The 17,162-nt window shown below is 34.6% G+C and overlaps 1 protein-coding gene across 7 annotated transcripts in view; it reads left to right on the forward strand.

Moving 5' to 3' along the window:
* The window catches only part of LOC143243088 (nuclear hormone receptor FTZ-F1-like), an 84,336-nt gene extending 68,771 nt beyond the window's left edge, over positions 1 to 15,565 (forward strand). For 2 of the 7 annotated variants that reach the window (XM_076486833.1, XM_076486837.1), the window contains exon 4: positions 10,406 to 11,971. In XM_076486833.1, coding sequence (XP_076342948.1) covers positions 10,406 to 10,732 — 327 coding nt within the window. In that variant the 3' untranslated portion in view covers positions 10,733 to 11,971. Of the gene's footprint in view, positions 1 to 10,405; positions 12,068 to 12,242 lie in introns of those variants that run through there. The other 5 variants (XM_076486854.1, XM_076486847.1, XM_076486865.1 and 2 more) reach the window with 4 other exon arrangements.
* Positions 15,566 to 17,162: the final 1,597 nt, after the last annotated feature.

Raw genomic sequence — 17,162 nt, forward strand, 5'->3', positions numbered from 1 at the left:
AGTTATGAAGTATTGTTGGAGAACCCAGCTCAAACATGTGGGACTTCAATTATAAAGTATTATTGGAACAACTCGGATTCGTACACTGATTCTTCCTCCTAACCCCCAGTGGCTCAGCGGTAAGTCTGAAGGCTTATAATCTTAAATACCAGATTTCAGTACTCTTAGTGGGCTTAGAATAGATAACCCATTTTTGTGTAGCTTTGTGCTTAGCCGCAAATAGACAGAAGTAAAATAACTAATTAATAATAAAACTAAATTCATGTTGTGTAATTATAGATTGTATCATGGATAGGTAACTAAGAATAGATATATTACCCTTGTATGTGTTTCTAGTAATAAAACCATTAGCTCTAATTCATTTCAAACACTAAGAGAAGAAACACTTAGGCTACATGAGCAAATGACTGTCGGAACCGTGAAAATTGCAGGTAATAGAAAACAATCCAGTGTTCCTTTTTTTTTTTTAATGCAAAGCTACACAATAGTGTTTCGGCGCTCTATTCACTGGGAGGACTCGAACCCCGAATATTAGCAATATATGCCCGTAAATTTACCACTGACCTACCAGAAGGTAGTTCACAGTGTGGCTGTACGACCATTCAGAATAATATGGATATAGTTAATAATAAGAGATATAACTGGTTAGACTTCGATATAACTCTAGGAAGATATTCCTTAATTTTGGAGTAACAACTTTTGTAAGTTACGTTATATTACTGATTGCCGGAATTCGAGATCATTTGTGAAGTAAAACCACTTAGAGTTTCAATTATTTCTAATGCTCATGAAAATTGAATAGTACAGGTCCACTTGTAGTAGGTTCATTATTAATACTTAAGTATCTGTGTCACATGAGTTCTAATCTACAGGAATATGCAACCTTGAAGTTCGTACCTGTACGTTTCATCAAAGTGTAGATATATCGAAATACCATATAGTGTCAAACAAGGCGTTATTTAATTTTCTACGTAAATGAATTGTTAGAGAGAAAGTAGTTCATTCACTATCATGGATAAATATGGAGGTTGAGATAGTTCTATACTAAAACCATTTTAGAGTCGTACCACGTCTTTACGGGCGTTGTTGCCACGTCCGGTTATGTTTTATCTGACGACCGTACATCTTGACAGTAGCCCTGCAACGTAGTTTTCATTAGAAAAACTCAAATCGTAACACTATTACGTTAAAGGACGACATTCCTACCTCCATGCTTCCCTTAAACCATTAGTGTAGGAAAACAATAGTTTTGCAATTCCCATTTTAACAGTTAGATCGCATAGAAATTCACGAGTTTTGTGACTAGCATATATTTGTATAGAAAAGTATGAATATTCTTTTCATTCTCCAGCTATTTGAGGCAAGGATCGATTGAACGAATATACCATGCAAGCGACTTGCCTAGACATGACTTGTGTTGTTTTATCAACAACAGGAGGACCTTATTAATTATTGTACATACAGTTGCTTATGGCTCTGAATTTTATTTTTCTGTTCTCATCTGCAGTTTGCTTATAACGGCTACGTTACGACTTGTTGCAGATCTCTTTCTAGATGGTTCCATGCCTCAAGTTGACCCTTTCATTGCAACAAACGACTAGCCCACGTTTCCAGATAAATAACTCTTCCAGGGAAAAGGGAATGTGAATTAAGATAAAAAGCTGTAGATCTTAAAAATACGTACAAGACGAAGAGACAAGCAAATTGGACTGTGGGTAAATTTAAATACATTAATAACTCGTATCTGTGGAAAGAGACTAGACATGAACACGTGCTATAATAACAGGTTGGCAAACAATTTATATTTATTGGTGGTGAAAAATAATGTATTTTTCGACAAAACATTGGTCTGTCTTAAGAACCACTATAGAGGGCATACAAAATAAAAGTCCATGTTCGAAGTATAATTCTACCGGCAAAAAACATCTAGAAGACGCTAACAAGTGAACTCCAGAAGAATGGAACAGATTCAACTGTGGCTAGGCCAACTGGCTTAGAGTTTGCTGTATATGAAGAAGACGGACCCAATGTTCTGTTGAAACATGAAGTATGTTCCATCACCAGTAAAAACTCTTCCTTTTGCTTATAAATCGTTGTTTGTGTATTATTATATTAGTCTAACTCAAGTGCGTGCTAGAATTTCTCATGATATTCAAGATAATTGTACGTTTAACAAATTGTAACGAAAGGATATTTACTAGGTGTAACACATACCATACAGGTTGGACGTCGTCATAAGGGTATTGTATAATTTATATAACTTGTCTACGTAACTTCAGTATGTGGCATTAAAACACGTGCTCACCACTGGTTACACTTTAATGATCCAAGGGAGGGGAAAAAAAAACTACACCAGCCCACATGCTTTCTCTCTTCAGTGGGTGACCCACTTTGGATTTTTATCCACAAATGTAGGTTAAGGTCTTGCAGTTAACACTTGATTGATACGGGATTTCATTAAATATTACTGGCATTGCTGAATAGAAAATGTTAAAAGCTCGTTAGCTTTTTGCTGGTAATGAAAACAAGGGCGCTGTGTATTGTGTGTCTGAATGGGAAAATAGTGTGTTACAAACACTAATAGAACATGTAATGCAATATAACTTTTATATTGATTGTGATAAAATATGTGACGTAACACAAATAGTAGTATCTGATAAACTGATCTTAATAAAACACGCACAATTTAATACGAAGAACAGTGGTCAACAAGTTGATCCTAATAAAACATGCACAATTTAATACGAAGAACAGTGGTCAACAAGTTGATCCTAATAAAACATGCACAATTTAATACGAAGAACAGTGGCCAACAAGTTGATCCTAATAAAACATGCACAATTTAATACGAAGAACAGTGGCCGACTAAATTATCATTGTAAGATATGTAATACAGTAACATATAACTGTGACTTACAAACCTAATCTGTTAAAACATGATAATTTAAAACATATAATTTAAAGAAGAGTGTTTGACAAATTAACTGTGAAAAGTCGTTGTGACTTAAGTACTGACATCAGCAGCTAAAGAACAGTGGTTGGTAGGGCGAAATATGAAGGGTTATATAGAGAAAAAAAAACATTATGTAAAACGAGTTTAAGTGTTTTGTTCAGAAATTATACAGTGTAATGGAATTAAAACGGACTTGCTAATTGTCACATGGGGGGAACTGGCCGAAACAAAAACAGTAGTAAGTAACTGTATAACAGTGAAGCACAGTATGATGAGAGGAACATTTGATCAATGAAAATAAAACATAAAATATGATGAAACAGTTGGCTGACTGGCTAACATTTATTTACAGAACATAGCGTGGCGGAAGGGAACAGCGGGTACTTAATATGTTAATGAGAGAAAAACTATGATGAAAATGATAGTGGCTACTGGTTAACAAGACAGGACATGATTGAAGGAAGTGTTTCACCGAGAGACAGAACTGTGATAAAAAGATTAATGGCTGGCTGATAAATGTTCGTAATGAATAATGGCTGAATGTTTACTTATTTATTACATTCGGAGCTAAACTCACTGTGCAGTTATAATAATAGTTTTTGTAGGTAGAACATTTTAATCTTAACTTCAGTAAAACAAAGAAAGATATTCCAAGGTTCTTTCAACTGTTGCTAAAAAATGTTTGTCAGAACAGTTTTTTTTTTTTTTACAGTGATTTTTAGAAATCTGTTGATGTCATCAGGTGTCAGTAAGATGTTAAACATTGTGCCATTACAGTGTAGAAACAGCATAGATTTTGTAACGGATTATCATAAAGTTTTTCTGGCACATATTTTAAAGTACAAGAGCGAGTCGTAGAAAACTCTTCGGCGTTTCATTGTATTGCTCTGGCATTACAAAAATCTCTTCAAATTCTCTATCATTGCTCTGGCATTGCTAAAATCTCTTCAAATTCTCTCGCGCTCTTCTGGCATTGTTAAAATATGTTTAATTTCTCGATAGCTAGGTTGAATGAGCTTTGGTGGGTATGATTTTTTTTATTGTCTCGCCATGACTGAGAGGTAACCTTCTGGTATTAATTAGATTGAGACAAACACATGTGTACCTACCACATTATATATATTCACCCTCACAAACAATTTGTTAGTGAAACGATATGCAGTTTTGTGTGTTTATTGGTTCCCTAAGAGTTAATTTTAAATCAGTTCTTCTGGTTATCGCTATACCATGACATTAAACAAATTATTCGAATATTTACGTCATTCTTGTCAACTTTTATTATAAACCTGTTTCTTTGTACCAAAACGGATGGTACGATTTGATTATTTTTTATTAATTAGATAAAGTGGTTGGTTTTATAGTAAAGTATTAATGTCTACCTCGAACCAACAGATTTGCTTGGTTGAACACGTTTGGCACGAAGCCAAGATGACTTTAACAAGCCTCGCCCTCAGGGCTGTACGTTAGAAAGTAGGTCAGCAGGAAAACTGCTGTTATCATGGATAGGCTGATTCGCTTGTGCCTTGTTGCCATGGGCAAACTACCGCAGTTAAATAAAACCTGACTAAAATAACCTTCTTGACATGTAGTACAACTACTTCCTCTTTTTTTTAACTTCACGCAGTTAATATTTATTATATATTAAATACATTAAAAACTGTACCACAAATAGAAAATAAATGAGTGAAGCTCGTTTTAAAACCAAATAAACATCTAAGGTGTTCACATTCAGGATTCAAGGATTGTTCGTGGTAATTGAAATGTGTACGAGGTAAATTACACACACTGGTAGACCAATTTACGAAATATAACAAAATTATACAATCCAGTTTAAGCTGCTTTTCATGAGCTAATGTATATGTTCCGTGATGCACAATTCTTACTTTTGAATAATGCCTTTAAATATTTTGCAAATGAAGCCTAGTTATTTATTTACAGCTACAAAATTGGCACGTTTTAAAACGGTGTTATATTACCTCTTGCTAAACTGACCACTGTCTAGTTCGAGAGAATTTTGTAACCTAACTAGAGGTAATATAAACTATCGACTGAATTTTTTTTTTCAGTGTGTGAAGAGACTGAAAAGAAAAGGTTATAAATAGTTATATAAAATAAACATCCATCAGTAACCTTGAAACCCACCCCTGTCTCAGTAACCAACACATAAATAATATTTTAAAGAAACTTTGATTTTGTGTACCGAAAAAAAATTAGTGGACAACTATCTATACAGCCCCCTCTAGTGACTTCTCGGTAAGTTCGAAGGATTACAACCAATGTTCCTTTTAATTTGTTTTCGATTGATGTGGGCCACTGCTTTGCAGTGCTACCAGTTGGTTATTTGGGCTTTTAGGCGTAATGACTGCAAGGATCTATATGGCCGTCAACGTTTTGAGGGTCTTGTCCAAGCAGTGTTTGATTGGTTGTTGTGCTTCCGCGCAGTTTGGGGGAAAGCATTGCTTACAACACTGAAATCAGGGTTTCAGTAACTGTGATGAGAAAAACATAGACAGGCAACTGTGTAATTTTACGCTTACACACAACAAAATAATAATGCAGAGCTAGTTCCTTTTAAGAACGTACAAGAGAGTGCAGGTAGTTCCTGCACCCACGACTTAGAGACCTCTGAAGTTTGAACGTCATTCTTTGCAAAAAAATTAGTAAAGGAGGATGTGTGTGTAACGAGTAAAGTGTACATAGGGCCCGGGCATGGCCAGGTGGGTTAAGGCGTTCGACTCGTAATCTGAGGGACGCGTGTTCGAATCCCGGTTGCACCAAACATGCTCGCCCGTTCAGCCGTGGGGGCGTATAATGTAACGGTCAATCCCACTATTCATTGGTAAAAGATTAGCCCAAGAGTTGGCGGTGGGTGGTGATGACTAACTGCCTTCCCTATAGTCTTACACTGCTAAATTAGGGACGGCTAGCGCAGATAGCCCTCGTGTTGTTTTGCGCGAAATTCCAAAACAAACAAACAAGTGTGCACAGAAGTAAAAATTTATGTCGTCTTTGTGGCGGAACTAATAGAATAGCTACGATTTTTTTTTTATGTGTGCTTTAAATTCGGAAACAGGACCAAGAAAACAAAAGTATAAACGCAACTCCTTTCATCCCCACCTACCCATCAATAAAGCAACATGTTCGTAGTAATTTCTTTGTAGGATTTTAAAACCGCATTTGATTTTTTTTCTTCAAAAAAACAGAAATATTGTGTTCAAATGTAAAATGGGACGGGTAAAAGAAAACGATCCAGTTTAAAGACTGAAACGTTTTCGAAAAGATGATTGAAACCTAACGTTTGAGTTCAGTATGACAATGATGTGGTATATTGCATCACTGGTTACGAGTTATGGGAGGGTAGTAATGACTACATATTAACTGTTCTCGGTAAGGTGCCAAGTGGCATTGATTCAGGGACTAGGCCAAGGTCAGCCGTGGTAAACCTTCAGCCTTTCGCTCTCTGTCGTTTTTTATCCAAGCAACAAAACACATGATTGATTTCGCTTTAAATAAAAGTTTTTTAACGTAATCGTTACGATTTAAACAAAGGGACATATGTTTGATATAATTCTGAATCGAATATTAACTGTGTAATTCGTAATCTAAATCTGAATCAAATATCTCCCCTTTTCCTTGGTTCTATATAAATAAACATTCTTCGGTTTATTTTTTCCTTTCTTGAAGCCAATGTAAGCATGTTTCAGCTTGCTCTGTCCCCCTTTCCTTGGTTCTATATAAATAAACATTCTTCGGTTTATTTTTTCCTTTCTTGAAGTCAATGTAAGCATGTTTCAGCTTGCTCTGTCCCCTTTTCCTTGGTTCTATATAAATAAACATTTTTTGGCTTATTCTGTTCCTTTCTTTAACCCCCCCCTCCTTCTCATTGATTATGTATAAATAACTGCCCTTTAGTTTACTTTGTAAATTGACCACAGTCCACCCGATGCTGGAAACTTTGAGACTATAAGCCCTCATGTGGTAAAGAATGATGTTGTTTCACGAATAAGGAACTTTGTATTCTTATAAAACAGTATTGTCCATATAGTTAGCTTGTGGTTTAGTTTTTGTTTTTTGTCAACTATCGTGCTGCCCTCTAGGTTCAGATGAGAAAATACATGTTACTAGTGAAACTTTGTATCTTTGTGTTTGTTTATCAGTGTGGTGTTGTGTTATCAAATGGTACAGAATAAATATTAAGTGTATGTGTGTTTTGATTAGGTCATACGTTGCTAATAGTAGCAGTGGAACACACACTCTCATCTTGTTGAAATGATGTTTAGTTTTTGTTTTTTACTTCACATGACACGTTATCAAGTTTCACGAGCCGATTTCCTTTGCCATGCCCGTAGAAAATACACATCTTATGTTGTTCTAGTCAGACTTCTTACAAAGTTTTGTATTCATTTAATCAAGTTAGAGCAACAGGTGAGAGGGCTAATACCATTCACCTTTTTTACATGATCTTTGTGTATGCTCTTCCCTACCTTCTTTATTCGGAGGCGTGGCATAATGTATAGACGAATGTCTGCTGGTGGTATGAAAGTTGAAGGAATTCTGAAAACACTCATGTGGCAAGGTGTAAAATTAACGACTTCTGTGATGAAAAGTTGAGCTAAGGTATCTGTTATCTTAAAGGGGTGGTTGATATGTCATCCGAATCTTTCTTACAATTTATGAAATTATTATCACCGTTAAATTAAAACATCCCCCCCTCTCTCTCTCACCATAGGGTAAAAATTGTACCTTTTCATGCTAGTTGTATAATACAATAGTTACAAGTTAGGTTCCTGAAGCCATTAGTTGTGGAGTGAGTCTGGTAGCCAGGAAACTAGCATTTCACTGCGCGAAGATAATTTAGCCCTGACCCCAGTTGGAACAAACAAACATTTATATAAATAAATAAATAAAAGAAGGAATATGTGAGACAGTGTGGAGCGAAAAGGAAATGTTGCGTCTGTACTCTTGAAAGCAAACGGTATTACATTCCTGTAAAGTATTTTGTACAATACTGGCGAAGTGCCAGCTTTGTTGTCCAACAGGTTTTGGAGAATATGGCGGGAAGAAAAAAAACAAAAAAAAAACAAAACAAACTAGGCGTTTTTGGTGGGTTTAGTTAAACTTCTCTGTATAACGTGATTTTAGTGAAAAGGGGAGCTAATATAGCAATCCAGAGACACCTGGCATCCTGTTTGTCTGTATATTAAAGCAACTATTATTTTTATTTTCATATATACCATTTAAGTGGAATGCCATGGTCATATTTTTATTACTTATTCCCGTCATGCATCATAATATCAATGCTTAAACTTGCTTATAATATGTTTTGCTGTTTGCTAAATAGGAAATGCCATCTTACTGAATATTTAGGCTTTGTCGATCAGATATTGCCGTCTGTAGGAATATTTAGGCCTAACTTTCAGTAAATGTTGTTACAGTCTGTGATAGTTTAAAAAATTAGAAACTTCTTGGTTTATTCGCAAACTGCACTGTTGGTATTGTGAGATTATAACAAAATATGAAACTTTTAAAATGTTAATTCACAGATTAAACTACGAGTTTAGTTTGTTAGATAATTTTTTAACGCCGCTACTGTTGTTGCTAAGGTAACAGTAAGGATAAAGTGAAAGCAGCGTGTTTCGTGAGTACATTCCTGGACCGATGTGAAACGTAAAGCATTTCCAATCAGTTCCGAAAGATTGGCGTGCTCTTACATCCATAGTGATATTAAAGTGATGGTGCATGAGAATTAAATTGTTCGTTGTTTGTTATTTTAGTTTTGTAATATAAAAATTTCAAATTCCATTCAACACAAACATGTAGATATTAAGAACACTGGCCAATGTAGACTTGTTAAGTGCATGTTACCATCTCGATTGTCAGGGCTACTTTTAATTCGTAATTCATTCTCATCACTGAGTTGGATTTGGCTTCTGCTTGATTTAAATTAATTTAACTTGGTAAATGAATTAGGTAATTATGGTAAAGTTGTGATAATTGGATACCATTCGTTGTCATCATGACTAGTCTGTACAATCACTTAAGCCTAATTATTATTTAATTTACTCTTTTCTTTTTGAAACTAAAATCGTAATTAGACGCAGACGATCGTGTAGTTTACTACCCATGACGACAGCTAGTAACTTGAACTTATCAGACCTTCGTACTATTTTAAAATAATTTCAACTCTTATAATCTTATTTTGTTTCTAAAAATGTTTTAGTTGTTAAGATGGGTTGATGTAAGTTATTTCATTTGACGAAACAAAGAACCAACTGGCATTTTATGATGTTGTATGATGATAATATTCGAATTAATTAAACGGTTTGTATTCGAGAGCACAAGTCCTTGAAAAATTGTTAATTGCTACACATAGTAATAATACAATTAGGGAAATTTTTGTTGGAGGAGATACCTTCGAATGTGGCCTTGTGGAACAGCTGCTATCGGTTTAGTCACGTGAACGAGATGGGGGGGGGGAATCTCAGACCCACGTAATTGCATTGCCTGGTCTTGGGTCTTAACGTCGTTGGTGGCTACGTGAAAGCACTTTCACTATTCGCGAAGCTTACGAGTGAGAAAGTGGGTCAGTAGGCCATGTCTGTTTCTTGCCAGTGTAGTCTATGAATATAATTTACTACTACTATTCTTAACGTATAATAACATGCACATTTCTGTACAAAGTCACGTTATACCCGTATGCCATTTTAGTATTTTATTTAACTTGAAAATCGAAGATTTTTTCATACTCTCTTTTTGTAAGTTATAAGTGTGTGTGTCTGACATTCAAAGTAATAAAGTTTTCTAGCGCTGTATCTAAGTTTTTATTATTTATAAATTTCTCGTTGTACAAAGTTTCAACCAGACCTGAATTTTAATTTTACAGTTAGCTATTATAGCAATAAAGTTTCTACGCTTTTATCTCGTAGGTGAAAACTTGTGTTTGTTTTAAACATTAGCAAAATTCAAACTGATAATGATATGTTAGTCACCTTGTGCTAAGTTCTTATAATAAACTAACTTTAAAATTAAAACTAACAAAGGTTTAAAGTTAGAAGAAACTCTGAACTCACATTCCCATCAGGACATCATAGTAGTTTAGTTCATTAAATATCTGCAGTTAGTGTGCTTATTAAAACACAAAAAATTGGGTTTCGATGCCTGCGATTTGTAGAGCACTAATAGCCATTCAAGTTAAATAGTGCTGCCACCTTTTGTTAGAAAATAATGTATTTAGTTAATTTTTCTTTTCCTGTCTACCAGAGGCAAATAATGCATGATAGAAGTATATGAATGTTCTTTTTTAACTTACAATTAAACCCGGTTAAAAAGTATATTATTATTTTAACTCTTTTGTGGAATAAAAGTTTTGTATCACTGAGCACATAATAATAAAGTTGAGACTTAAAAATTAATTTTAATTTTTACAAAACTGAAGTTTAACTATTATCTTAGGTAGACGATCAGATGAAATTGTTACAGCATGTCTGGAGCGACATGCTCATTTTAGACAATCTCCACCAGAGGCTTCACAATGGTCTACCAGATGAAACCACACTACCTAACGGTCAGAAGTTTGATCTCTTGACCCTAGCCTTAATGGGCCTTCCAGCTCTTGCTGAACCTTTTCATAGACTGTCTCTACGACTCCAGGAACTAAAATTTGATCCGATGGATTACATTTGTTTAAAGTTTTTAATTTTATTGAATCCTGGTAAGCATGAATTTCATGTTTTCATGTTATTGTTTTTGTTTGTTTTGTTTACTCTTCTAAATAACTGACTTAGTCTTGAATTTCTTTAAACGTCTGTATTTTTAAAAGATTGAGTGTTTACATAAAAGATTGTAACATTGGTGATAAACGATTTGTAAATGTGATACGACAGTATTTCAGTTAAATATACAGCCCTGGGGGCGTTATAATGTTACGGCTAATCCCACTATTCGTTGGTAAAAGAGTAGCCTAAGAATTGTCGGTGGATGTTGATGACTGACTGCCGTCTCTTTAGTCTTACATTGCTAAAATAGGGACCGCTAGCGCAGATAGCCGTTGTGTAGCTTTGCGCGAAATTCAGAAACAAACCAAATCAGTGGAATATCTAATGTTCTGTAAACTTGATGAAGGGATGAGTATCTGTATAACTTGTAAACTTCTGTAAATTTCCGTAAAAGATTCGAGTATGTACGTGATTTCTAAACATCTATAAACTTAGCATACTCGTTATTATATTGATTTCTTTTTTTTCTTTTTAGATTTTTAAAAGTACAGGCCATATTACTTTAAGTACAAATGTTATACAGGACGTACACAATAGGTGGTTAGTATACTTTCCAGTTTTTGTCAGTTAAATAATAAACGTGAAACGTCTATAAGAGAATGAAAATAAAATGGCGATTTGTTATCTAAGAAGTACGAACACAGTTAAATTATTAAGTAGTAATGTTTTTACTCGCCAGTATAAGAAGGCCCTACGTTCGTTCTGTATAAAAACAAAAAAATGGATTGGTCCGGCATGACCAGGTGGTTAAGGCACTCGGGTTCGAAACCCCGTCACACCAAATATGCTCGCCCTTGGTACGGTCATCCGACTATTCGTTGGTAAAAGAGTAGCTCAAGAGTTGGCGGTGGGTGGTGATGACTAGCTGCCTTCCCTCTAATCTTACACTGCTAAAATGTACGGCTAGTACAGATAGTCCTCGTATGGCTTTGCGCGCAATTCAAAAACAAACAAAAAGTTGAAAACGTTAAGATAGGTTAAAGGACTGTTTTTCACACTGTCTTGTTTAAAAGGCCTGTAAAATTCTTCCTGCAAACAAATAGCTAAGAATTAACACTTGAAATGTTTATTTTACAAAATTCCCAAATGTTTTTTATGAATTTTTACTCGTGGAAATGTATATTCTTAACTTTTGTTTCACTGGCTTTAGTTTCTAGCCAACAATGAAAAAAAAAAAAAAAATGATGGAACAAAAATACTGCTATGCAAAGGAATAATTTGTTTGTATTTTTATTGCAGAAGTCGACAGCTGTCAAATATCAAATTAGTTCATGAAGCACAGGAACAAACCAAGCAAACTCTTTTAGAATACACCTTAAACTGTTATCCACAAATGACAGTAAGTACGTTAAAAATATATCGGCTACTTTGTAGTAGGTGACAACTTTTACAACAATTACTCCTATAGCCTAATTTTCGAAGTTTTTGTTTTTTTCAGTGTTTTTTTTTTTTAAATTCTCTTTCGAAACTGCAATACTTTGTACTTATGTTAAACATTAGCTCTTTTCTTTCAGGATAAATTCAGCCAGCTGGTTCAATGTATCCCAGATCTCAAGCACATTAGTATGAGAGGCGAGGAATTCCTTTATTACAAACACCTCAACGGTAATGCTCCCACACAGACTCTTCTGATGGAGATGCTGCATGCCAAAAAGAAATAACCACTGTGGATCATATAGGAAACGTGTGTCACTCAAACTACTTTGCAGCATCTTGCATCTTCGGTGAGATCAGGGCTTTGTACACCTCAAGTGCGTTAATGGCCCACTGCTGGGCCTTCCTCCTCCTCTGTGTTCTCGGTATTCTTGAGGTAAAGACTTCTTTTAAAGATTTGTATGTTACAGGAGGAATGTTATCCTTCTTCCTTGATCAACATTGTGTCACAGTTTTACCACCAAATATGAAAAAATCTTTGTGTTAAAGTCCATGATAACTGATGGTTGAAGTTTATTAATAGAACAACAAAAAGTGCTGACTTAATATCGGGAGTGGAGCCAAGAATGGTTGAAGAAGGAAACTTGAATAATTGTTAGTGACCAATGTAGTTAATTATGCTTGTCTTCCAAGACAAGAAACTGAATTTTGTATTTTTATTGTGCTAAAGGTGGCCTCTAGTAAGGAAGAGGTGCTACTGTTGTTGATGAATATACATTCCTTGTGGAAGACTGGTATTTTGTTATAGTAAGTAAGGCCATTATGCATCCAGTTTGGCCATTTAGTTGTTTATTGGGTGTTATTGGTGCTGGGTAATATAATGAGATATATGTAAAAAATATTGCAAGTTCGTTGATTGTCTTCAGTACAAAGCATATATTTACTGTCCACTTTATATAGTTGTGGTTCATTTGCCTTTTTATTTTTGTCTTTATTTGCCTAAAATTTATTAAAGATAAGGCAGCATGGTGATTTATTAGCATTGTAACTGCACCAACAAAAATGTTGAAACAGCATAAAAAGCAATTGTAAATGACGGGCCCTATTAGATTTTATGGAAATATTTACTCTCAGAAATATTTAATCTTCTTTTTAAGAGTTTTTTGTATGAAATGCTGATAGACATCAGAAGAATAGGCCTGTGAGTATATCGGTGTTCAATACATTTCGCCCTTTCCAAGAAAAGCAAAGCAATTTGTTAAAGGTTCGGAAGTAAGTTCCTGTGGTAGAATTGGAGTACAAAATATCCTTAAATCAAGGGGGGCGGGATTTTTTAAATAAAAGAAACAACCAACAACCCGAGTATAGTTTTAAACTTTTTTAATCGGGTATCTTGGAAAGATGTGAAATAAATTGTACATAAATATTGTTTTATTTTCGATGCTGCAAAACGCACAAATTTCTGCTATTATAAGGTTAGCATTCATTGTGAAAATGCAGCACTGCCATTGTGATTCCTCCCAGCCAGTGACCAGAGGTCAGTTTGGATGTGGTTGGATGCAGCATAACACAGTGGCTCGTTAAAATCATAATGCTTTGTAGCTCGTGTTTATCGAACTGTCACTCGTTTTCAATGTGCCTATCATGATTTTGAATTTAATATTATATTTGTACCTTGTACAGTCTATCGGTAATCTCATTACTTTTGATATATAATATTGCTGATCACTGTCCAGTTCTACCATGTTATGCCAGTCATGGGTTAGTTCTTTTAAGGCCATGTGACACACGGTCAAATAGTAGTTTAACCATTTTCGTGAGGCCTACGATATGGTATCGTGTTCTGTGGCATATAGTAAATTTTTACAGATGTATTTGACCTGACTACGTGTATATGACTATTGCATGTCTATCTATCAGAATAATATGCGAACATTCACAGAAACTTTGGAATACATTATAAGACTTTAAACTGCTTCACGACTGCAGCGGAATATCCTCGTTTAACCATCATGAAATGTGAGGATATCAATTATGCTTTCTGTTGTGCAACATGTTTTCCTCCATGTGGCCCTAAACAACTCAAACCAGTAAATACCAAAGGATTCCAGTGGTCCATCAAAAATATATATATAGCATTAGTATGTCTCCATCTGTTACCACAATTATTAAATAGCGGTGCCCATAATTACTCGCCGTCCAATCTCCCCACACCTCACCATGCTAGATGACTATGAGATTTATGTTACATGTATGTAAACTTTGATGAATAAATCGTGGAAGACCTAAAGTGCCGAGCAAGTGACTTTTGTGAACCATCTGATCCGGGGATCGATTCCTCGCGATGCACAGAGCGTAGATAGCCCATGATGTAGTCCTGCGCTGAGAAAACTAAAATATCAATACGTATGACGTCACAAAACAGAGGATTCTGCAACTAAGTCGTAAACAACCTTTGTTAATGGTTTTGAGACTATATAGGAAAAAAACCACAATCACCAAAACAAACGATGTCGCACGAAGAATGAACGCTAATAGTGCAGTGACATGAATAAGCGTATCCTGAGCCTTCCAGTCCTGATCCAGATATCACACCTCTTACTTTTGTATATAAAATAAAAGATTTCATGTCTTATCCATCTAATCCTCACTGGTAAGCCAGATGTGAAATCCAAAGACCTTTAGTACCAGAATGAGTTTAATTTTTAATAGACCGTTTTTGAATGCTTGAAGATTTTGTGTATTTGGAATTTTAAAGTCGAAAAATGACATTACTATGGAATTACAAATGACTTGATGAGTTTCCTCCAACAAATTCAAAACGAAAAAGTGTAAGCAAATTGGATGGTTTATTTACTATTGGTAATTTTCTTTAGTGTTAATTCTTGGCTTTGCCAATTTTTTTAAATATACATTTTAATGATAAATCTCAGTTGTTGTTTTTTATGAATTGAAACCTTGGTTTCGAAGATGACTCTTATGACAGTCACTTGGAAAGTAATGGTAATGTTTTTAAGTATTTTTATTTCCGTATCTCAAATTTTGGCAAAATCAAGTTCGGCTATATTATATTAGCAAGACCTCACTCAAAACCTTGTAATTTTTATAAACTATTTCCGATGAAAGTGGGGCAGCGGTATTTTTATAGACTAAAACGTTAAAATACGGAGTCCAGTTTTCCGCAATGGACCCAATAGATGACGTTGCTTTAAAAACAAAACGATGACAGACTTTTAGAGGTAGAAAACAATGTGTATGTACTAGAAATTATAGGGTGTACATTTCCCAATGTAAAATAATTACCTCGTTTTTGTAATACAAGTATTCACGGTGAATTCCTTGTAATTTAATTTCAATGGTCATTGACTATAGCTTGTCTTTAAACTGTTATACTGATGCCCATCAATCACAGAATACCTCTTTGTAACAAGAAAAAAATAAAGTTTTTTTCCGAGTCATAAAATTATCCATGGTGCTTGTTTTCATTAAACATCAAAACTGTCGCACATTTAAGTTTCCTGATATCACGTTGCCATTCGCAAATTTTTATACTTTAAAATTATTTTGAGCGAAATCTCATGATTCGTTACTCTTTAGAATCATGTAAAACATTGTAAATTTTATTATAAGTTCGAAATTCTAATTAAGATGGTACATTTAATCAACTACTAAAAACTTCAGTATATGACATACGCAGTATTATTTGTTTTAATAAGGGACTGAGGCCAAATGACGAAAGAAATTGTTCAATCCAATCAATCGACGGGTTGTTTCTCCCCAGTGACACAGCAGCATGTCTGCAGACTTACATCGCTAAAAACTGGGTTTCAATACCCATGATGGGTAGAATGCAGGTAGTCCACTGTAGTTTTGTGCTTGATTTCAAACAAGCAAAAAACGATTTTGTTGTTACAGACAATGATGTCATGGCATTTCAGAAATTAGTGTTAACGCTGAATCGAATAAATCTTGCTTCGTTCTCTACGAAATACAATTAAACATTTCGTTCCCAGGATTTTTTGGAGCAAAAATTTCAACTATATACAGAGTTACACCGTCAACACATCTTACTTTCAATAGCTTCTTAAGTAATGTTAATATATTTTTAATGGACACAATATTGAATAAAAAGATTACACACTTTAACTTTACAACGAACTAACTAAGATGTTATGTTTGATGACGAAGTTTACTCAGGAAGTATATTGAGAGCTTGGACTGATGTTGTAACAATTAAAAACTGGATAAGTCAGAATTCGATACCTACCTACTTTAAGCCTTAAGCATTTTGTGAAGTCGCTGCAACGTAATGGTTATACAATTTCGTCAGTACTGGTAATAAGGTTAAGAAAAAAAACAGTTATCAACAGTTTACAATTGGATGTACTTAAATGTAGAAAATACGTTTTATTGAATCCACACGATTTTTGAATGAAATCCAGCCAAGCATAGTATACTATCTATCTGAGTCAGTCGTCTGTACGTTGTGGATGTTTCAACTTTGTTACGTTGCATTAGGCTTAGGATTGACGTTCTTGTACTTCGTGACAAACCATAATTTGCTACAAGTTGAAGTACAACCACTGTATATCGCTGTTGTACAATACAAATCAGAAGTTTTTAATTTTTGTAAATTATAGAGATTCATTACATAACGAAAGTAAAGTGGAAAAACAAAGTAAATTCCACGGTTTGTTTACCGTTACGAGGAAGCATGAATATTTGTATATGAAGCATTTGTATGTGCGTTAAAGTAATAAATATAGGTTTGATACCTGTATATTACGATGTTCAGTAGAGTTGCCAATATTTACTCATTTGTCTAAATATTACAACAGCTGTGTAGTCTATGTAGCACATTACTCTAAACGAAGGAAAATTACTTGGAAAAAAAAAAGGGGGGGGAGTGTGTGCACGCGCGCATCCTCAGGATGGTTATTAATACGTATTTCACATCAATGTCATTAAACAAGTTTTACACAATAAATTTACAACGTCTGAACTATGAAATTAACAAATTACACTCGCTTGCTGCATTCAATCACTCGTTACATATAAAG

The sequence above is a fragment of the Tachypleus tridentatus genome, chromosome 2 (assembly GCF_004210375.1).
Source record: "Tachypleus tridentatus isolate NWPU-2018 chromosome 2, ASM421037v1, whole genome shotgun sequence".
Lineage (NCBI taxonomy): Eukaryota > Metazoa > Arthropoda > Merostomata > Xiphosura > Limulidae > Tachypleus > Tachypleus tridentatus.